Source organism: Cydia amplana, chromosome 4, assembly GCF_948474715.1.
Source record: "Cydia amplana chromosome 4, ilCydAmpl1.1, whole genome shotgun sequence".
Classification (NCBI taxonomy): Eukaryota; Metazoa; Arthropoda; class Insecta; order Lepidoptera; family Tortricidae; genus Cydia; species Cydia amplana.
The window spans coordinates 6,924,083-6,948,705 of NC_086072.1; the positions used below are offsets into that span (position 1 = coordinate 6,924,083).

General features: G+C 37.9%; 1 protein-coding gene across 2 annotated transcripts in view; it reads left to right on the forward strand.

Annotated features, from left to right (window-relative positions):
- LOC134663170 (voltage-dependent calcium channel subunit alpha-2/delta-3) overlaps nucleotides 1–24,623 on the forward strand; it is a 96,565-nt gene that overhangs the window by 61,974 nt on the left and 9,968 nt on the right. For both annotated transcript variants that reach the window (XM_063519526.1, XM_063519527.1), the window contains exons 4-15: nucleotides 8,508–8,727; nucleotides 14,858–14,989; nucleotides 15,654–15,931; nucleotides 21,512–21,625; nucleotides 21,864–22,059; nucleotides 22,446–22,582; nucleotides 22,789–22,869; nucleotides 23,147–23,227; nucleotides 23,308–23,382; nucleotides 23,467–23,481; nucleotides 23,711–23,821; nucleotides 24,117–24,330. In XM_063519526.1, coding sequence (XP_063375596.1) covers nucleotides 8,508–8,727; nucleotides 14,858–14,989; nucleotides 15,654–15,931; nucleotides 21,512–21,625; nucleotides 21,864–22,059; nucleotides 22,446–22,582; nucleotides 22,789–22,869; nucleotides 23,147–23,227; nucleotides 23,308–23,382; nucleotides 23,467–23,481; nucleotides 23,711–23,821; nucleotides 24,117–24,330 — 1,654 coding nt within the window. The remainder of the gene's footprint in view (nucleotides 1–8,507; nucleotides 8,728–14,857; nucleotides 14,990–15,653; nucleotides 15,932–21,511; nucleotides 21,626–21,863; nucleotides 22,060–22,445; nucleotides 22,583–22,788; nucleotides 22,870–23,146; nucleotides 23,228–23,307; nucleotides 23,383–23,466; nucleotides 23,482–23,710; nucleotides 23,822–24,116; nucleotides 24,331–24,623) is intronic.

The following is a 24,623-nucleotide window of genomic DNA, read 5'->3' on the forward strand; positions in this document are numbered from 1 at the left end:
GGCTTTATTACATTTTTCTAAGAATTATCATTATCACAGAACATTTTCTTGTAGGTATAAAATCAGTACCTATTCCAAAATTCCATGGAAATTAGACAAAAATGCTCAATTGGTGCAATGACCCAAATAGTGTCAACGCACTAGAATCATAGATCTGTCTACATATGTAACAAGTACCTACTTCTAACATCTAAAGCTAAAGGACACTGTAAAACTACGTTTTACATGTGGAAAGTTGTCTTATAATGGAGGACACATTGAGTGGCAGTGAGTCGAAATCATATTCCCGAAAGCCGCCGCGTTTATCTGAGCAGTTTATCTCGTTTTTTACCGCATTCCTCCTCCCCGGCAGCTCAAACGCGGGGCTCCATTGCTCACGTACTCCCTCTATTCGTGATAAAGACGAAATTTTATTTTCGTGCACTTTGCACCCTATATTTTTTTCCCTGTGCTTGCGTGCTTATTGGGGCGGGCTATCCGTGCCTTGTAATAATGTCAATATAATTGTTTAAGGACCTACACGACAAAGTAGCAGATATTCATGGCGTTTCACTGATCCTTTTTTTACAAATGTCGTTTACAAGATTTCTCTTTTCTTGTAAGATTTTTAATTTGAATTGCTGTGAATTCACACCTTGTAAAATTTGCGGTATCTTGCGGTAGCACAACCATTAGATTGGTAATAGGAGTCTTCAAAGCGCACAAAATTTAGCTCGACAATAAAGTTGAAAAATCGTGGGGATTGCTCGCTGCGGGCGAGTCCCTGAGAAAAAACGACGCTAACATTTCGCACTTAATGAAACTGTAGCAGAAACAAAATAAAGCAGCGCCGCATTTACGGAACACGGTATTGTTCAAGAACGTCCTTTCAGCGCGCGTCTTTATGGAGGAGATCGAATGGTGTCGAGAGATTGGGTCGTAATGGAACAAATATATTAAATACTTGTAGTTACTGATCTTGAAATTCTAATGTTATGTCATCACCCTGGACGGAAAGCGGCATCGCAACTGCATGCCACATGACACAAGGAGATAATAACTTCTCTAAGAACGACGTTAAAGTGTATAAAAACGGACGGTGACATATGTAGTTAAACTTGAGGCTTATGCTACTTGTACAAATACCTCTCCAGTGCTATCAGATAATTTCGTTATATTTATACTATGAGTATATATTATTTGTTTTAAACATTGCTGAGTATGATACAAGTGCCAGATACCTGCAATGTTATCGAAGAAACCCCTTTATTAGGCAGGTCGGGCGTCGCGGGCGGCGCGGCGCCGCGGAGTGCAAGTTTTAATTACTTCGCCTCTACTTTGCGCGTAAAGTCCGCTCTTCCAATGGGGCTATTTCGTGTCACAGCTAAAAACACCTCATTTATAAACGGGTCCTGGTGGGAGCTTTTTATTTAGGAGAATACATTTACCCATGGCTAGAAGAATAAGATTGTTGAATCAGTCTGTCAGTTTGCTTTGTTTCTATTTTTATGATTCTATGCAATGTATTTTTTACTTTTCCTGGCTACCTTAAAATCTTCGCCGCTTTAAGAATTCTTGTCCGTTTTAAATATAAACGGCTGTATTCTAAGAGCCTGCAAAATGTGTTGCTAATTACTCAGCAACTTTGAAATTAACGTCGCGAGGACATTCGCACAGATAAGGTGGCAGTTTACATAATGGTATATATTGCGAGCATGACTAAAGTGCTCCCAAAGTAATATTGCTTTTCAAACATATGGTAGCTACGAAGTGCTTATGTCTTGTTGAAGTGCTTTTAAACTAAAATAACGACTTTATAATGTGTTAAAATACTCTAATATTATACGTATTATTTTCAAGTACCTAAACGATAACAGAACAATAGGTACCTAACTAAGGCTCAGGACCGCTTCGGCCTCAGTTTCATTTCGTCATCTCCATAAATCGTCCACAGTGCCATGTCGTCAGCCTACAATTCCTAAATCGTCACCTTCCTAACTTGCCTACTTTCTGATATCGTCAATACCCCATTTTGTCTAAATTCCTATTTTGACCATAGTGCCAACTCGTCCAATATCTGATATCGTCAATATACCATTTTTGTCTACGTTCCTATTTCGACCAAAGTGCCAACTCGTCCGCGTTCTTTTATTTGAATTGAGAATGTAGAATTAATACTGATTGTCACTTAAACTGTCAGAAGCAGCACACATTTTATTCAAATAAAATATTTTTTCTAGCTCAATAGGTATCTAAGAAAGACAGATAAATAGGTAGTTACAAGTGTTTTTTTTTTCAGAGATGGACAACGAATATAGCCAATCAATACTACTTGGATTTGTAGAGGAAGCTTATCAAGCTGAAACACAAGAGTTTTTCAGGTTGAGATCAACCGATTCTACACCTGACCTGTACGTACATCGTGGCACACAAACACTATGTAGTTGACGAGTTGGCACTGTGGTCTAAATAGGAATGTTGACGAGTAAGCACTATGGACGAATTAGGAGTGTTGACGAATCGGCACTGTAGTCTAATTAGGAATATAACCAAGTTACTACAGTGGCCCACGTAAGAAAGCGGGCGAGATAAGAAAGTGACGATATAGGAATGCTGGCGAATCGGAACAGTAGACCAAATGCGAATGAGAACTACTTAAGAAGTTGCCGAAATGAAACTGAGGCCGAAGCGGTCCTGAGCCCTAACTAATGTGAAATCTCGAACTATTTGTCAAGTATACACTTTTAACGCATAGGTTTTATGATTTTATATTTACTTTCTATTAAGACACACTTAATTCTCGTATTCGATGTTGGTACTCATCAAATAGATTGTGATGGGCAAAATATTACCTATGGATTGATAAGGTCTCTCATGGACCAGATATCCTAGAAGTTCACAAAATTTCGGTTAGTAATGCATAAAAAGCAGTACATATACCTATAATGTGTGATGTGCCTGTGTGTGTGTGTGACTGCGTTTTCATTAGCGACACGGTTTTAGCCGATCCCCATTTCCTACCTATTGTTGATGATTGATCTCACAATGACTGGCAAAGTTACTAGACCATTAACTACCCGGTAATTTAATACCTTCTACCTTCTTTGATATGATGTGAGACTCTAAATAAACTTTGGGCAACGTGGAATGATTATATAAAGTGCCAAAACAACAAAAAACCTACCCTGGCAAACTTCCACGTAATTATAAAATGTAAGCGGAAGACACGTGAATAACGTTTTGGCAAGTGGACAAGGTCGTTCGTTAAGGTGTTCTTTGCCTCGTGCTAGCAGGGCTGTGCCGCATCATGGCTTGCGGGGCAGGGAGCCTACCTACTGCAGGCAACCAGCTGGAGATCGTTAGGCTCACGCGAGCGACTCTGCGATTTCGCTGTGATGCCACCAGCAGGTCCGCTCTTCAGCTTAACCAGTTATTTACGAGTTTTATGGATTTAAAGGACACACATATAAACTCGAATGAATTCTACTAAGTAGCAGATTTAAATGTACTTTGAAATATACATATATGAAAGTTAATGAGCTAAGTGTTCAAATTAACAAATCACCTACTCCACTGCATAAATAGGTTACGTTCCTAGTATACGGGGTTAAACCCTTAGCCAAGTTTTAAGTGGCGAATATTGGACATACTAAATAAGTTTTAATTGGGATCAACCCCAGAGGCTCCCTGCATAAAAATTACTAAAAGAGTGCTTCAAAGTAAGTACTTACCTATAACGTGTCAATAATCGCTCACGAAATCGCTGTGTAAAATGAACAATGTGTAACAACAGGTGATTAATCTGAAACCTTATAAAACATTGCCGCAAGCAAAAGCAAAGACGTCGTAATTTGCAATATTACTACCTGCATTTATGCCCGTGCAAGTCGCCTAAAGAGAAAGGGGAATAAAAAGTAGCAAGCGCTGGGAAATTCCCGAACAAAACACTTACATCTCGCCCCAGCCAGACGTCAGGCAGACTATTGTTAGCTCCCCCCATACGTCTCGGAAATATGGATTCACGCGTTCAAAGAAACACTCGGCCCACAGAGAGGAATATTCAACATACTGCCTGGACAATAAAGTATCCTGTTAAAAGATATTTACAGAGGCAAGGAAGTAAAACATTTTTTGCACCACACCAGTACGTAAAGGCTCTGTTTATTCATTATTCTATCCACGAAAGTGGCAAAGTAATTTGATGCAAATTTTGACATGTTTCATGGATTTGTATTCAACAAGCTTAAATTTCAATTACCTACTCTTAAATTACATTTCTTAACAAACCAAATACAAAACAATCTCTCAATCTCAATAATTAAGTAGTAACTTTAGGCACATTTCAAAACGACGAGGAGAAAATTTCTTAGCAAATGCTTTTGAGATGTATTTAATGCTGTGAGATCGGTACAATGCCTATAGCGTAGAGTCACCCTGCCGCAGACACTCTGCACTTCACTCAAGACAACACTTCACTTGCCAAACACTCCTCACGGCGATGCCAGCAAATCGTAGCTTCGGAACTAAATTGCATTTAGGTACTAGCAAATCAGGTCAACGTGATTTGTAAATAAAGTCTGTCTAACAGTAAACTAATACACATTCAAAAGTAGATGCAGAGAGATTAAATAAAGGAGATATTCAAGGATGCAAATAAAACACTTGGAAATGTAAGTTTTTCAAAAGGAAATCTGTACTCAATTATATATTATTTTTTATAAGTTAACTCGTAACAGAAAGAAAAAAGTTCAACGTGCTGTTTAGGTAAGCTTACCTGCTGTTAGTTAGGCCTACTGAGTCCGTTATCGAACAGCCTCGGATCAAAGGGTTGCCAAATGTCGGTGCTACGTGACCTGGCCAACCTTTGCTTATCTATTCGCGAGCTTCTTTCAAGGTCGAACCATTAATTATTTTGTCTGATTCAGGTCGCCTCGAATAAATCGCTCAGGGGTAAAGCTTGAACACGCCAAAACTTGGGCACATAAAATTACAAATAAAGAGAAAATAAAGGTCTAATGGAGCGAAATATATATTGAATATAATTGAAAATATTATAGTTCATCATGCTAATATACAGTGAAACCTGGTTAAGTGGGACCTGGATAAGTGAGAAACCTCTATAGCTGGGACTCATGGTGCGGTCCCGACACTTTAGCACTGAATTACCTCTGTTAGTGAGAAAAAACGAACCTCTATAACTGGGATTAGTTGTTGTGATTTTAAAGTCACATTTACCTCTATAATTGAGACAGAGAGTGTATTTTACCTCTTTTACTGAGACTATATTTATAAGATCACATTTTCCTAATTGTTTATTTAGATTTCTATCTCTGTATCTGAGATAACGTCAATCTATGACCTCTCTAACTTGGACTTTATTGATCAATTTCCGTATTCTTACTAAATCTTAGTCTATCCACAAATTCCGCATTTGCTTAATTGTGTCTAAACGACTTCAAGTTTCCTTTAGGTACTTTATGTAATTAAAACTATCGAAACGAAAGCTGAAATCTTGATAGTAACACGAATAAACAAATTTTCATTTAATATATTTCTAAGACGCAATGAAGTCCGTATCAAATTTAATTGAAAAAATATATCCTTTGGAGAATCATTGAAAATAAATTCAAAGAAATATTTAAACAGACTTAAAAAATATTTAGGGACAAGGATTATTTTACCTCTATAACTGAAATATAACCTCTATTCTAACCTCTATTAGTGGGACCCTCTGTAAATGAGACAGAAATTTATTTGTACCTGGCTAACTGAGAGCCTGGGTAAGTGGAATACCTCTTTAAGTGAGACAAATCTGCTCGTCCCTTGAGATCTCACTTATCCAGGTTTCACTGTACTAGACTTTCATTTCAGCCTCAGGATTTGACATGTCACAGACTTTGTGATGACCAGGACACCGGCACTTTGCACGACATGATTACCGTATGTTTAAGTAGTCCAAGTCAGAGTTATTTCCGAATAAGTTGATAATATAACTTTAACAGGTGTCTTTTTCATATATTCATTGATATGGACCCAGTCCATTGCCATCCGCCTTCATTTATTACCATCCGCCAATAGTCAATGTCCCTTATGCGAATCAATTAACGACGTAGCTTGATGCAATCACAAGTAGCTTGCTTAACCAATAAATAATGGAGATACTTAGCATTATTTTTATCTTGCAATCTTTGGGAACGTATTAGCAACTCATACAAGTCAAACTTTTTATTTAAATTATGTTATTGCTTGAAGTTTGTATTTCTATAGAACCATCGTCTAACACTTAACGCCATCAAATACGTTAAAAATGATCAAACGTTTTTATATTTTACATTTTGCATACAAATTTCATTTAGCACCACTATTTTGGGAGCAGATAAACTCTTGCTAGCTCTTAATCTAACTTGACTTCACTTTTTGTGCATAAATTTGAGATATTTGTACCTTTTTTGCAACATAAGAAAATATAGGTTTCGGTCTTTATGTAAGAATGCTGTATGTTCCTAGTTTCTTTTTTTTCTCATTACAATCTCGTGTTTTTCTGCTTTCTGGCTGTCTTTCCATTCATAAACGTCTCCGCGATATTTCAAAAATACAAAAACGAATTTATTCTTGTAATATTCATATTTTCACAAGTTTATTTAGCCTAAAGCTTTGGATTCCTCCGAAAACGGTGCCGTCTTTACGGTGGCGACATGTGGAAAGTACCACGGCGTCATAACACACCGTCATCCACCAAGGTCAAAGCGGCAAATTTGAAAATTGTAGGCGCGATGGGATAACGTCCCATAGAAAATTTGAATTTCGCGCCTTTTCCTACTGACAAGATTTGCTTGATCATCTATAATTTACTTGGAGGATGAAATATCATCAGAAGAGGAAAATAATCGTAGTACGGAATCATTTATTAAAATCTCGTGTCATTTATTCAAAATGGCGTCACCGCTATCTAATAAAACGTTCACGAAACTATCGACAAGGTCATGACGGCCGTCATCTTAACGCCGTCTAGGAAACCGCGCCATCTTGTTTACATAGACAACGTTCTAGTGACGTCAGTCAACGCTATATAGCGGCCGTAATATGACGACACCGTTTTCGGAGGAATCCAAAGCTTAATCGAATTTTCCAAGGCTATTGGTGCAAAGTGATTTTGCTCCGCCATTGTTTAAAGCTCGTTATCATGAAAACGAATTATAGAATTGACAACTATTGTGGTATCACATGTTCCTCGATTTTAATTTAAGTAGATAAATAAAATTTAACCAACCTTTACAAATATTATAAGCAAAAATGTGTGCCCACGTTTTGGCGTGTTCAAGCTTTAAACAGTTAATAGAAATGGTAACAAAACCCCGCTTGCTGAATATGCCTGCCTGTTCTAATTTGTATTAAGTATCTCACCCTCGTTATTTGAGCGCCTAAGTATAAGGCCTGAGTGGACGCTCGGAGCGGAGCGTTCGGCGGGGCGTGCAGCGTGGCATCGAGCTCCCAAGGGATTTCAGCAGCGTGCACTAAGGCCGCTCCTATACGTTTGCATTTGTTTGACATGCACGCCGCACGCCCCGCCCCGCTGCACGCCCAACATGAGCGTCCACTCAGGCCTTAGTGTAACACCGAACCCGTCGCTGAGCGATATAGTAATCGTGAAAGTAATTTCTGACACAAACATGAAAATAGAAAGGTAGCTGAAGCATGAATTGCGATTAAATGTTCAAAGAGCGGCCATTAAGACGCGGCTTCCGGGGGGGCGATTTGTCATTTTTCATCGGTCACTAATGCGCTGAGCCCCACGATCGACATTGACTCGACTAATTGCCGACAATTGTCTTCGCCTTTATCGGCCACTCTTTGTGCTTCCACCCTCCCGTTTAGTCAAACCATCGATTCGCTGTCGATCCAACCCTACTGCAACCGTTATATAGTTGCGGGCAAGTTTCTGAAAGGTAAAAGCAATAACGCCAATTGAAAGGGGGAAAAGATTGCGGTTGACAATGCTTACTATGAGTAACTTCTTGAACCATTGTAGAGATTACAATACAATATTTATATATAATACCCTCCTAAATATTTATAAAATGTATTATAAAAATTAAATAAATTTACATAAATTACTATCTATCATTTAGAAGTTAATTTTTTTAAATTTTGTATTGATATTTATACCCACATAAAAAAGTTTAAACTCTCTAGAGCCATATACATTTTCTAAATGAACCGCCGTCGTTTTTATGCTAGTCTTAAATTGTTGCGCTCAAATTGTAACTTGTTGGTGTTCATCATGCCTAATTAACTTTAACCCCCTACCTGATTGACCGGATAACTCGTAAAGTCAAAAAGTCAAAGGGAAAAGGGTTTGTGTAGGCTTTTTAGTATGCTTAAAACTCCCATGCCTTGCACCCTTTTTGTGTATATTTACGTTGTATTGTTAGTTGCGTAAGTACCTTAATAAAGGGAGTCCTACATAAATTTCCGATCATTTGAAGACTCCGAATTTAGCAGTCATTTATATAATTGTTTGCCCACAGCGTATTATGGACTCGGCAGAGGCGGCGGCGCTATCGTCGGGCGGCGCGGACGGCCCGGGCGCGTTCTACGACGCGCGCTGGCTGAACGTGCACGCGGACGACGGCACGCTGGCCGCGCGAGCACGCCGCCTCGTGCTCGCGCCCAGCCGACACTTCGACCACATCGCCGTCAACGCGAGCTACAGCGCGGTGCTGATGCCACCCTACATCAACGTTGAAAGTAAGCACCATTATTATTTACTATTAACGGCAGGCACTGGTTCAACGTGAACGTCGACGCCGGCACGCTGGCCGCACGCGATTTACACAAAAAACCGGCCAAGTGCGAGTCGGACTCGCGCACGGAGGGTTCCGCACCATCAACAAAAAATAGAGCAAAACAAGCAAAAAAACGGTCACCCATCCAAGTACTGACCCCGCCCGACGTTGCTTAACTTCGGTCAAAAATCACGTTTGTTGTATGGGAGCCCCACTTAAATCTTTATTTTATTCTGTTTTTAGTATTTGTTGTTATAGCGGCAACAGAAATACATCATCTGTGAAAATTTCAACTGTTTAGCTATCACGGTTCGTGAGATACAGCCTGGTGACAGACGAACGGACGGACGGACGGACGGACAGCGGAGTCTTAGTAATAGGGTTCCGTTTTTACCCTTTAGGTACGGAACCCTGAAAACTACCGTGGTAACGAACAATTTTATTTTAGTCCTTCAATTCTTTGGTGTTTTTCAGTAAGAAAGATCTCGTTTGTTAACTTCCATAAAAATCTTTACACATGCCTCAGATAAGCGTGTTTACTGTTGACAATCAAATAATATAAATAATATATTACTGAATACAGTAACAGGTAGCTGTTGCTACGATAAAACATGTTTACATATAGAGCTTGACGTGTATTTTATATTTATATACTAGTATTATCCTTAAGCCGCTTCCGTAAAAGGTCAAGGGGTGAAATCACCGAGACAAAGAACGCGACCCTTTGACTACGTACCCACGGCTCACCAAATAGGTCATCGATGGATGTAACAAAAGACTAACCGATGACGCTAATGCGTTGCTTCCAATTCATGAATGTTTGTCTATTGGCCGTTAGATTAGGATTGTACAACATTATACTAAATATTTCTTTATATTTGTTTAAAAAATGTTTTCATTGATATATTGATTTAAAGCATTTTATAGAGAACTTTTACATAATGAGACCTAATTAACTAATTGCTTTTTATTTCATTTAACCTCGTTTTAAGTACATGTATTAAGTATGTTTCGAAAATTGATCGGCCAGTGGTCGAGAGAAGAGATTCATAAAAGCGCTTATATTGATAATGATAATCTGTACTCGTAAATAGGGTAATTGTGTCAGATACCGTCCAATTATAGGAGATGTCTACTTTGAAATGCTAAAAAAAAATATTTAAGTAGTCTTACTTAAATGTGCTATATTTGTTTGTATTGCTCATATTGTCTATTTTAGGTTAATATTACGTGACCTTAAATAATATTTACGGTTTATTTCATAAAAAATATATTATGAAAAAGTAGGGTTATTTCAGTTTCCGTCCGCCTGTGAGCTACTTTTCGTCCACGTATGAGTCAGTTTTCGTCCACTGTATGAAAAAGTACTGTAGGGTGCATTATTGCATTGAAAATCAATTATACCTATCTTTATTTTTTGTTTTTATGTTATATAGATAATTCTTAGTTAGTTACTAGCTTCTGCCCGTGACTTCGACCGCGTAGAATGGTTATTTTCGTGATAAATATTTATATATATTTCCTTCCTCAGGACTCAGACCGACAAACAGTGTTACATTCGCATTTATAATATATAATATCAATATAATAAGGAATCATTTATTTTTAAGCTATGTACGTTACTAGTACCGACTTAGTTTTGTTGTATATAGGGTCGTTGCGTTAGTTTTCATCAACTTATCGGAGCTGCCAGAGTAGCTGGACAGTAAAATTTATCATGAAATACCCACTTAAATATATGATAGTTATTTGTTTTCTTGTGTTAATTTATGTATAGGAAAAACGAATGCAGATGCATTATTAAGATAAACACCAGTTATAATTATAATACCTACCCACTTTTAATTTATTAATTACAGATATTTAACTCGTTTTTCTTAAATTACTAACAATCTAATACAATCTATTTATCAACTTTAGATAATATTATTATTTGAGAAATTCAGAGTCTCAATATACATGGTCATTCAATAATTTATTTTTTTGTAGGAAAAGATCTCTATGTATGGTCATAGTCGTCAGGGAGTTCATTCTGAATTAATTAAGTGACCATAGAGATTTAGGCACTGAAATTCTTTAGAAAAACAGCTCGTGTCGTGTATGTGCCTTATAAAGAATTTATGATAAATAATATGTAAAATATTAATGTTAATAACAGCATAAAACAAATTAAAATTTCTAACACTAAAGGCGTTATACATTTTAACAAGCCATTGAATTAAAAACTATATTAAAAGAATACAGCTATTTTCTGCGATAAATTACAGCGCGATTCTAAAATCGTCTCGCAAAAATTAAAATCGTGGTGCGCGCTTGGCCTTACAGACGCCCGGACCGTGACTTTGCGGTCCGGCGCACGTTCGATCGTGTGTAAGGTGATCCGCCGTATGTACGTCCATTAAAGCCGTGTAACAGACAACCGCACCCATGAGTGAGAGCGAGAAAGAGATGGCTTTTAAGGACGCAGTTTTATAAAGCCCCACATTCACACTCCTACCGTGTAGGCCGCCTCGTAGTCCGCCTCGTTGGGTAGGATTGTGTATGGGGGTTGTGGACTACGAGCCGTCCTACAAACGGCTAAACGGTAGGACGGCTCGTAGTCTACAACCCCCATACACAATCCTACCCAACGAGGCGGAGTACGAGGCGGCCTACAAGGTAGGAGTGTGAATGCGGGGCTTAAGTGAGAGCGAAAAACAGATACTTATTAAACCAGCATCCACACGGCCTGGTACAGCTATCAGTTCATGCTGTAGGATATAGAGCGAGATAGGGAGACAATTATATGTCTCATTCTTGCAGGACTATTTTGTAACATCGTGTAAATACTGCTTAATAATCATAGACATTTCAATTATTTTAAAGCCCGCTCCACACTCGTGCGCGAGATATTAAGGAGGGAAAATCGTAAGATTTGACATTTTTTATATTAAGATTCGAGTAATGCTTGATGCTTAAATAATTTATTGCCTATTTTAACTTATTTCCTCGCATATTTGGGGCAAACCACTATGCTCCGGTGGGAATAGCAATTCGTGGAATCGTCTCATTGTCGGACTCAGTTCAATTCTTTCATTTCGTCGAACAAAATCGAAACTCATCCACGAATTGCTATTTTCGCCCTCAGTAATCATGTAATAATAAATCTCGTCTACACCACTCATAGTACATGGACGGAAACTGAAACAATATTTAAAGCTATTTTTAGTTTTCGACCACGTATTTTAAACATGATTTTAATCAAGCAACACTGACAAAATCGTGGACGAAAACTAAAATGTATAATCATATAAGCAAGAAACATCATTTTAAGAGAAAATATATAGTAGTTTATAAGTCTTTTGAAGTAAAACGATCATCACAAATACTCACCTAGCTGTTCCAGTTACCGTCCGTGTGGTCGGAAACTAAATATTTTTCAAAATTAGTATGTCAGTACTCGTCCACTAAATTTATCAAAGATTATTATGAAAAAACTATAAAAAACACTTAAAATTGCGTTTACTATACTTTTAAGTTGCAGTATGTGCCAATAACGTAACTTAAACTAGTTAAATTAATTAATAAACTTACCGTGAACATTTGCCGCCAACACTTTTTTTTTCTTGCAAAATGACGTTTTCAAGCTCTGGATGCAATGCCGCCACTTACATAATTTTTTTTAAAGCCGCTATTTGTCAAATAACACTTTTATTTTGGTAAAAATATTGCTTAGACATTATGGATTGCAACAAATCCAAACATGTGTGAGAAGGCTTGTTTATATTCAAATTTTCCGCAATTCTTTGTAGCAACTCCGCCAAGTGGACGGAAACAGGCACTGGACGGCAAACAGACACAATTACCCTATATACTAAGATTACTAAGAGGATTTCATTTTGCATTTGCTTACTAATAATTGGCATTAATAAATTTTACGGCACCAACTTTAGAGTGACATTAACAATTGGTTAGTTTCATGAAATCGTACAGATTTCCCGTTCCATAAAATAAACATGAGGAAATTTTCAAAGGCTAGTAAATTATATTCAGTTATGCGGCGTCGGCGAAATGCTTTCAGAAAGAGTTTTACGAAATTCCAAACAGTCCTTTAATCAGACAGCACGTCGACGCTACGGGAAATTAGAGAAAATTTTAATATAAATTGAATACACCACCACCACCTCCCCAGGACTAAAGTTCTTACTCCACACCTAGCGTACGAGTATCGTTTCGTTAGAACCAGTTTAATTTGATTTCCAATTATGCATGGTGGTTACGGATCTGGAAGTTAGCCCTATGATGGCTTGCTTGAGACAGCGGGCTCGGTAAAGTTGGTAATAACAGGCCAGGACGTAATTTACCTACAGTGTTGACACGTAGCGGGGCCGCGTCGCGGCGACGGGTAATTTATGGACAAATTGACATATTCCAACCTATTAGTGGACGGAACTGTTGCCACATCACAAATCAGAACTGATTTTCAGTGTTCTACATCAAAATGCCAGGATATATAAATCAGGAGGAATTTATCCTAGCGGAAACATGAATGCACTTTTTAAAACATTTGCTAAGAAACAATCCGAATTGAGACGAATACTAACTACCATCAAAATGTAATGTTAAAATAAGAGTGATAAGGAAAAAAAACAAACGAAAGGCTAACTTAGAGCAGTTTCCTCACCACCCGTGTTCCACAAAATATTTTACTTACGGCTGACAGCCTCAGAATGGAGAATTTGGAGTAATAATTATTTACACAAGTATCCAACCAAAACACCTCACGAACATCAAAATCACTATAAAATCATAAAACTTAAATCACTTAGTTCACAAACTAGTCTTTTCATAGTTTAGGTACTTACTTAGTATTTTAAGGCTTTAAAAACTTTCACATTATAAAAATGATCACCGTTTTAATTTTTAAATATCTATATGACAAGGATTTATGGTCATTTTTTCAAAAAAATTATTCTGTGACTGACAGTTCATGTACGTTTCTAGAAACAGATCTGTCATATACTTGGAGGATACAACTAAATATATGACAAATCTGTTTCTAGAAACGTACATGAACTGTCAGTCATAGAATATTTTTTTTTGAAAAAATTGACCATAAATCACTGAAATTCATCTGAATTTCTATGACGTCCTCTCTAGACTTATCTCGCACGTTGACAACAAAATCATATTGACATAAAGGCATACTTGAGAAACGTAGTGCCTTGATTATATTCTCTTTGTAATACTTGAGGCATACAATGGGCATACAGGGAAATCGCATATTCATATTGGATTTATTCCATCCCGTTTCGCAATTCCGAATAAAATAAATATTTTTATCAACACTTATCCAATATGAGCAGGTAAATAAACGAATGTAAACTATTTATCTTTAATATCTTCGCAAGGTCATGCAAGTATAGAAATGGAGGAACCTATTTGCTGTATCTTATATTGATAATTATTTATTACTTTTTATAACGCTATCCAGTTATGTGATATGAATCGGAATCAGAATTATTTTGATATATGATGGGATTCGATTAGGGCAAATTCTTTTGACAAGCCATAGTAAGCCGATACCGGAGCCATTAATTTTTCCAGCCGCTGGTCTAGGAGAAAGCAATCAAGTTTGCCCAATGAACCAAGTTTGCCAATTACCCTTCATTTAATGGGCAGTTAAGAAAAAATCTAATTGCTCGTTGCAGTGCCTAAGATATACTTACTGCTAAATATTCATTTTACTGACATAAAATAACTCTGGTGTTTTGTATATTTATGTAGATTTGTTAACTATCAAATATTTACTAATCAAATATTTACTATCAATCGGTAGCTTTTGAACCGTATTATGTACATTAGGTTATACCATACGGGATCAGTTCAGTTTAAGTGTCGACAGCCATTTCATACACTGTTTCTACTTACAAATACCTCAAAGAACAGACTATAGACAGGTGTAACTCACTCATTAATGCAGTCCAGTTCCAGTTCAAACTTTCTAACAAAAGACATATGTATATTGTTCTATTACAAAATTGCGATCCACTTCGCGTCAAATTTCCTCCATCTTTGATCTATCTTATTCACCAAAATCCTATGTCTAACAGACGGCGACGTACAGAATCAGATCGCGTGGTCCGAGCACCTCGACCCTCTGTTCGTGAACAACTACGAGATCGACCCTTCGCTCTCGTGGCAGTACTATGCCTCATCCACTGGCTTCATGAGGCGATATCCAGGTAAGAAATTGTTCATGAACCAGAATTTATTTCTACTTAGGTACTAATGCTAAAAATGAATTAGAATGGGAATGTAACTGGCAACATGGGAACCCACTGATACCCATTTGAGTACGCAAAATGTGGACAACAATCCAATTCAAATTATACGCTATCTTTAATAGGAATCAGGTCCTAACTATAACTTTGTGAAATTATTTATGTTATGAAAAATGCTGTAGAGTTAGACCAAGAAAAGTCTGCAACGATTTTGATAGCAAACGCAGTGCAAGTGTTATAACGTCATAATTTCATAGAAGTTTGACGTTTAAAATAACACTTGCACTGTGTGTGCTATCAAAATCCTTGCAGACTTTTCTTGGTCTAACTCTAGTGACTTTTGTTTTTTATTTTTCATTTAATGCGCAGCAATAAATGAGTGGCCAGTATACATAATGAATTACATAATAAGCACGCACTTATGTGATTTAAGCACTCAATGGCATACTTTTTTACAGTTTTACACCACCATTAAGATTATTGACACATTGACCTACAATACCTACATGCTTACTCTATAGGTCATTGTCTGCAACTTTTAATCCATATTTTTCTGTAAATATTATTTTCTGGAATTAATCTTTCTCTATCATTTTACACTAATAATAATCTCCTTTCCCACCAGCCATGTCCTGGCCACCTGAAGACGGTTACTCGCACCACGCGCGCGACTTCTACGACTTCCGCTCGTCCAACTGGTTCGTGGAGGCGGCCACTTCTCCCAAAGACCTGGTCATCCTTCTGGACGACTCGGACGACCTCGGCTCTTCATACTGGAGGCTGGCTAAGGCCACAGTCTCTGGGTTACTGGACACTCTCGGCCCAAATGACTTCGTCAACGTGTACCGGTATAGCGATACCGTGTCGGAGATACACTCGTGTTATACGAAGATTTTGGCTCAGGTAAGTTTTTGATAGTTCATTTGGTGCATTCCCATTAGTCCCCGCCGAGCACACATGGAAATAGGTTTTTCATATAAATAATTCCCATTTTTCCCCCGTCTCATGTATGGCGGCGATCTCATGGGGCAGGGACAAATAGGAAATGTACCGTTTATTTTCATGCAACCTGCTTTTCGATAGCATTTCCCATGATGTATAGATGGTTATCGTACGTAATGATTGCATAACCTCAATCCTTTACTCGGGTTAAATACTGAGTAATTTTTGTTTCGAAGGAAAAGGAGGCAGACCGATGTTACTTAGATAGATACGTATCGCTAATGCCGGGTGCCGCACGCAATACCTGCATTTGGCTACCTACTAATTGTATGTACCTACACGCAGCCACAAAAGTACTTTTAAACTTTGGCGGCCCTATTCAATAAAGAGTTAATAATGTTAATAATGTACATTGTATATTTATAATTCGATTCTTTAAAAAACGTAATTTATAAATCACTAGCGACCCGCTCCACCTTCGTACAGGTACAGGTTCCTCTTGGATCTTGAATCACTCTATTTAAAGAAAACCGCATCAAAATCCGCTGCGTAGTTTTAAAGATCTAAGCATACAGACAGACAGACAGATAGCGGGAAGAGACTTTGTTTTATACTATGTAGTGATGAACCACTAATGACTCAAATATAAATCGAACCTCTGTCAATGATTTGACAATTTAGTAGACTTTAATTTTTATTCATCCTATTAACCTTGTCGCCTATTTTCACGTAAAGTGTCATTCAATAGAACTTGCTAACTATGTAAACAAAAGTTACTAGTAATTTGACATTCAGTGTCAATTTTAGTATGGCGGTTTGTTTAGATAGTTAGCAAGTTCTATTGAATGACACTATAAATACTTTGATATAATATCTCATCTCTAATCATTTATCATCCCTGCAAAGGTTTATTATTCTTGTATAAAATAAAGCAAAGCTACATGTTATACAAACTGTATTCAAAGCTCTCTTTAGTCAAGCATAAGGAACTATGTACGTTAAATCATAAATTAAATACATCCTATGCAAAAAAATCGAAAGCTATAAAAACGGGCCATTTGTTTTCATTAACCTAACTTTCAAATTTTTGAAAATTTGAGCTATACTTGTTTGACTAATAGTTTACTGGAATTTATACTTAGCTTAGGATGGCTTAGGTACTGCAGTAAGTTCGGGTTTGGGCATTATTTTAAACACGTAACATCAAATACATGGTCGGTCTTGTTTTTTATCGACCACCCCATAGCAAAAATGCCTATTTTTGTTCAGTCTATCACAATTATTTAGAAAAATCTACACAACTGGGGTATTATCTATGAAAAGGGACCTTATTGTCGATGGCGCTTACGCCGCACAGCGTCGCGTGGCATTGATTTATATCGGAGCATGGTTAATAATGGCGTAAGCGCCATCGAAAATAAGGTCCTTTTTCATAGATAACGTTATAGTATAGTTATAAAACTATGAATGCAATTTGAAGTCATTGAACATGTTCATTGGTAATATTGTAATGATAATTTAAAAATTAAATAATACTTGTACCAGTATCAATAAATAATAAAAATGGTAAACATTGTAAAATTAAAGACGTTTTCCTAAAATAAAACAGGAGTAGGAGAAAAGAAAAGGGGAAAATGTATTCTAAAAATAGCAACGCAATTGGCACCCTTCTGACAAAATTGCTTTATCAGTCGTGTAACGTTGCCCCAGCCTTCCCGCATTATTGATGAGCTGCCATTCCAACAATTAGTCTAGGGTTTTTCCGAAAATTTCACAATCAGTTTTAATAACAAAAAAAAATTGATTGGTTACTTATCCCTGTTATGATTGTCGGTAAATTTTTATCACATATATTTAACTAGCGACCCGCCCCGGCTTCGCATGGGTTAACAAATGATACATAAACCTTTCTCTTGAATCACTCTATCTATTAAAAAAAACCGCAATAAACGGACGGACAGACAGCGGGAAGCGACTTTATTTTATACAATGTAGTGATTATCAGTGCTAGAAGGACGAAACGACGTGCTAATAATGAAATTAAATGACAGGTAGCTATTTTAGAATATGTGTTCATCTTTCGCCTTATGGCCGCTGTTGAAACGGCGGCAAGTGACATGAGACCAACTAATCTTTTGTGCAAGATATGTGTAGGTAGATCAAATACAATATCAATAAAAGAAATGCATATTTGCTAATCGCTTACTATTATCAATTTAACACCACTGGCGAGTAGTTTTCTAAAAAAGCGGCCAAGTGCGAGTCGGACTCGCCCATGAAGGGTTCCGTATTTAGGGGATTAATGACGTATTAAAAAAAACTACTTACTAGATCTCGTTCAAACCAATTTTCGGTGGAAGTTTGCATGGTAATGTACATCATATATTTTTTTTTAGTTTTATCATTCTCTTATTTTAGAAGTTACAGGGGGGGGACACACATTTTACCACTTTGGAAGTGTCTCTCGCGCAAACTATTCAGTTTAGAAAAAAATGATATTAGAAACTTCAATATCATTTTTGAAGACCTATACGTATGGGTTTATGGGTACGATACCCCACACGTATGGGTTTGATGAAAAAAATTTTTTTGAGTTTCAGTTCTAAGTATGGGGAACCCCCAAAATTTATTGTTGTTTTTTCTATTTTTGTGTGAAAATCTTAATGCGGTTCACAGAATACATCTACTTACCAAGTTTCAACAGTATAGTTCTTATAGTTTCGGAAAAAAGTGGCTGTGACATACGGACGGACAGACGGACAGACGGACAGACAGACATGACGAATCTATAAGGGTTCCGTTTTTTGCCATTTGGCTACGGAACCCTAAAAAGCACACTCAGGATACCTTACAAAAAGCTCGCTCATCACTACTCGCTTCATGCTGATCGTCGCTGGTCTGACAACTGATGCGCGTTAAAATACCTACTGATAAATACATAAATTAAACAAAGGGCTCGTAATACGAGTAGGTAACTAACACGAATCTCTTAACTAAGAAATTCTACGACTGAAGTCAAGAACGCACCTAATTAAGCATTAAATTTGAATGCAAATTGCAAACGCCTTGCGCCCGCGGCGTCAGCAAACAGAGCAGAATTTAAGCAAGGCTATCATCACACTTATTCCCGGAAAGTCCCGGGCAAGTTTCTCTGCCACAAAGAGCGCGTAGCTGTGACAGGTACTTATAAGTAGGGGGTAGGGATACCACCGTGCCCTTATCGCTGGAAACTTGTAATTTGTGGTGCCATGTTTAGGCTTAAATAGACTAACATAGCTGTGTTGTTTTCACGTAAAGTGTAACTTATTCTCAGCGGAAATAAGTCGATACTACTGGCTATACAAAAGCATAGACAATACGTCGCAAAAAGGGACCGAATGCGGGCGGTACGTCATTGAATTCCCTCCTAGTTGAATTCGAGGTGCCAGTAGGTACAAGCTAGTACGTATAAATAACAAGTACTAGTTACAACTAGTGCTTGTTATTTTATACTAGCTATTTGGCATGAACTTTTATGAAAATAAATAACATGTCTTTTATAGTCAAATAAAAATATTTATCCATTGTGTAAATACTGACCAAAACTCACAAATACCAAGTAAAAACAAAATTTCATTGTTGGTTTATGTCGTTTGCGCCGGAAGCCTCGACAGCTAGTGGGCTGCACTGACGAGCGCTCATTATCGTATTTCCGACAAATTAGTATCCCGTCAACGGAGCTAATTGAAAATGTTACCGAGAAAAAAAAGGTCCACCTTCATTTTTCTCGAATATTTCTTCTTGAAATATTGAAGGAGTGACCCAGACAGTCGCCATCAGGTATATCGGAGCGGCCTCTATTTTCAAGGTTAGAGTGCGTGTTCAGATATTTTTGAGAACCTCGGCCGCTCCTACATATCTTATGGTGACTGTACCTACATGACCACGATTAGATTCCGAGCTCCTGCTCAACAATCTGCTATTAAACTGTCGCTTATTTTTCTCTGTGATTTCAATCAGTAGCAAAAATGGACAAGTGGTTAAAATTTATTTTTTAAGTATAGTCAGACCGACAAAGCTAACTTAGTATGGCATTTGCAATGACAAACTTTGGTAATGCTTACATTAATGTAAAATTTATATGAAAATATGACGTTTATAATGTCACTTTATCTCACTGTGTTTTGTTCAAGTCGGTGCAAAGTTAGCACAGACGAACTCTGTGTGAAATTTTACCGTAAAAGAAACCAGAGCGAATGCTAATAATTTTCATCAATATTTTCGCGTAAAAACGTTTGCTACCGACTTTATCCACGGTTCTTTTAAAATACCTACTTCCCATCCTGAATAAAACGAAAACCGTACAAAATTAACTTGTTCGAGTATTCAAGTGTACTTTCAAACGCGGCTCCACTCGAACTGCCAACTTCGCTAATATACGATCCAGCAATAACCTCGCGGCAAACATCCTCGACTTACATTGACTCGGTTCCATCTCTTCAAACTTACGCAACCTCTTAGTAACCTTCTCACCTATGCTTAAAATTAAACTTTATGTGCTACGAAACAAGACCTCTTCCACAATTAAACATTGAATCAAATAAGATATTCTGACTGTTATAAAGCTAAATTTAAGCCTTGTGTACTCATGCGTTATCCGTATAAGTTCAATTATGTTTGTATTTACTTGAAACTCATTGGAATTACTTGTAGGTGTATTGTGAGGAAAGGTAAGATAGGTATTTGAATGAATAATGATACCTCTGTATCGACTTGAGCGTTGAGCGTATCGGTATCCGATAGGCTAGATCATTGTTATTTATGCTTATGTATGTAATTATTGACTTCAGGTTCTATTCAGTTTGCATCTAACGGGCCAATTCGAGTTTTAGTTGTGCATTTCTTTCTACAGCCAAAAAGTCACTTTTGACACTGACAGATCAGTATAGTATCGGAATCAGATAATAGCATAAGTGACTAATGCTCGAATTGGCCCGTAAGACGAGCCAGTTTGATAGAATCATATAACCTATTAGCTGTAGCTAAATCTTACCCATCCGAAACATGGTTGTGAAAAATAAGCCAAGTTCAATGAGACATAAAGAGTAGCATCAGAAAAGATCCAGTTAATTAGGGTCTATTTATTCTGTCGAACGTCAAAATATTTTATTTTTAAGTATCTACCTAAAATTCTCGATAAACCATATGTTTAGATTTAAGGTATTTAGCTAAACTTTATACGATCGAGTCTAAGCTCAAAATGATTATATAGAATTGAACAGCTTATGAATTGCAAAATTGACATAGGATGTGCAAAAATCTATATTGTACTACGACAGAGATTATATTTTCCGGCGAAACGGTAGAAAAATATTCGAAATTTATCTATCTATTTATCACAATAGTCAATTCGATTTTTATGATTTTATAAGATAATTTAGATAATTCAAGTATACAATATTAAAACTCCAAATCAAATAGTCACTAATGGATTGGACCAGAGTCTATTGATATCTCCCTATCGCTAGCTGTCAAACGGTAATAAACCATTTTTGTTTACAGGCTGTGCCGGAAACGATAAGGGAACTGAAAACCGCGCTGTGGGGCGCCGAGGCGACGGGCGGAGCGGCCAATCTCACTGGAGCGCTCACTGCTGGATTCGAAATTTTGCATAGGGTAATTATTATTTTAGATGAAATATACTTACTTAAACGTTCCTCTGATCGTCATATCTTAGTTCTTATAGTATTTCAGTTAGTTAGTATTGTGGCTCGGCTTGGCTATCGTTCGGTTGTCTTTGTATACCAAGAAATATAGCCTTAGCGCTTACTTCAACCTTACCCCACCTCCATAAAATTCAGCTTTTAATTGAGCAGTACAAAAGAACTAAGTTTTTTTTTTAAATTTCCTTTAGTATAACCGCACCGGGCTAGGCTGTCAATGTAACCAAGCCATCGCGGTGGTGGGCGCGGGCGGCGGCGCGGCGGGCGTGAAGGGCGTGTTCCGCACGTGGAACTGGCCGCACATGCCCGTGCGCATCTTCAGCTATGGCGTGGGTGGCGACGCTGCTTCCAGCCACAGCATGAAGGACATGGCCTGCACTAACAAAGGTTTGTAACTGTTTAAATTGTTTAATCCAGTAATGGGCAAAGTACGGCCCGCGGGCTAGCTCCGGCCCGCGCAAGAATTTTATCCGGCCCGCTGCCGGTCCTGCGAAATAATTAGTATAGGTACCTATGGCTCGCGACGTCACTGTTTCAAATCAAAATCAAAATGCATTTTTTCTGCAGTTTCGGCCCTCCACGGATTTTTTGTAATTTTCTGGCCCCCCTTGAAAAAAGTTTGCCCACCACTGGTTTAATCCCTGGTACGCATTATGATAAATTCTTCCAAGTAAGTTGGTTTGTACTTTTGTAGTTCAAGAGATTGCAGACTCTCTGATATAAGCCGAGACGATAAAGTGTATGATGTTAACGCATAAACTTTTCGTTATCAGGATTCTACGTGTCGATAAACGAGCACTCGGAGATCAGACCGAAGGTGCTTCACATGATTGAGGTGCTGGCACGACCGCTCGTCATGTACCAGACTATGCATCCTGTGCACTGGAGCCCCGTATACGTCGGCGGAAGGGTAAGTTCCAGATCAAAAGTACCGTTGCATAAGTTATCGCTCATGGCAATGTCACACTGATAACTAAATCGCACATTTTCTCAAGCGGTCGTTAAATTCCAGTTATATTCTGCATAAGATCAACGTTCGAGTTCTTTCACAATCTTTTGAAATTTATTCCACCTTTCTTTATTCTTTAGATGTTAAAGGAAAATTGTAAATTTCAGAGTAGCAACCTGGACGACGATGGGATGGGCCAATTGATGACGTCAGTAACAGTGCCGATCTTCGACAGGAGAAACCATACGGTGAGACTGTTTTAACTTTATTCTTAACTAGCTACCCGCTCCAGCTTCGCACGGGTTAACAAATTATACATAAACCTTCCCCTTGAATCACTCTATCTATTAAAAAAACCGCATCAAAATCCGTTGCGTAGTTTTAAAGATCTAAGCATACAGAGAGACAGCGGGAAGCGACTTTGTTTTATACTACGTAGTGATTATTATTTCCTTACATTTATGGTGTTTTCTTAGACAATTTTTATCAAATATGAACATCGATTTATAATGATTCTTTTTTCAGCATCGAGAAGCTAATTTACTCGGTGTGGTGGGCACAGATGTACCTGTCGATCAAATAAAGAAGCTCGTTCCACCATATAAGGTAAACACAGATTTTGAGATCATTCTTGTAACATCAAATTGAACATACATTATTTGCTAAATGGTCACTTGTGTTTTCAGTTGGGAGTAAACGGATACTCATTCATGGTGGATAACAACGGGCATGTGTTGTATCATCCGGATCTCAGACCTTTGGTGAGTTTATTACGACGAAAAACTATTTAAAATGCTTTGAAAAACTTCTTATTTCAAACTGAACATTTTTTATTTTTGTTTCAGTATACCAATGAGGAAGTAAGTACCGGCAGAGTATGCATCATGAGGCATTTTATTAAATTTCTTCTTTTCTATCAGCTTTTTGCGGCCATATCACTTTAATATAACATTTAATATAATCGTTTTTACACAGAGTCGGCCAAATAAAATAAGATAAAATATAAGTTATTGAAAAAAGCACTGATTTCTCATCCGTAATATTTGTATTCGGTACCACTGTGTTTGTTAACGTGAAAGCCTTTTCCAGTACACTGAGACGCTCCGTCCGCTGTACTCTAGCGTGGACCTGACAGATGTGGAGCTGCTCGTGGATGCGGACGAGAACTCGCGCGTCAACCTCACGTCTCTACTGCTCGATGTAAGTGTGTACATTATTGTATACATCTCATTGTATCATCACTACTACAAATAAATACTTAATCCGAATAAATATACCTAGTGAAAAATTTGACGTTGTTGCTTACCATGTATTTTTCTTTCTATAAATGTTCTTTGCAAGAGCATCGAAAAAAAATTAACGGCTATAAAAATAATTCTAATTAAGTTAACTTTATAATTTCCCTACTAATGGAATTGGAAGCGTTTGTCACGTATGTACACACATAAAACATCCTAGTGAAGAAAATACAAACATTGTTATACATTGTTTACAGCTCCGACACGACATGATTGAACAACGCGAGGGTGAAACAGAGATCGGCGTGAAAGTGCAATACGGCAGCATGCGACGCGTAGCCACGCGTCGACAGCGTTACTTTTACAGCCCAGTAGAAGGAACGCCGTACTCGCTCGCCATAGTGCTGCCCGACGGCTACGGCATGTACGAGCTGCAGGCCGAGCAGGAGGTCAAGCACAGTCCCATCAACGGTGAGTGCAGTACGGAAGCATGCCACGCCACGCGGCGGCAGTGCTATTTTTATAGCCCAGTAGAAGGAACACCGTACTCGCTCGCCGGAGTGCTGTCCGATGGCTACGGCATGTACGAATTGTACGAACTTTAAGTCGAGCACAGTCCTACCAACGGTGACTTGACTGCAGTATGACAGGATTTCGTACTTGCTCGCTATTAGTAACCAACCCAAGTTTCGGTTTCGGAATAAAAATCAGATTTCGGCAGTAGGTCGGTTTCAGCCAAAAAACTGACGAACTTTCCGGCCGCG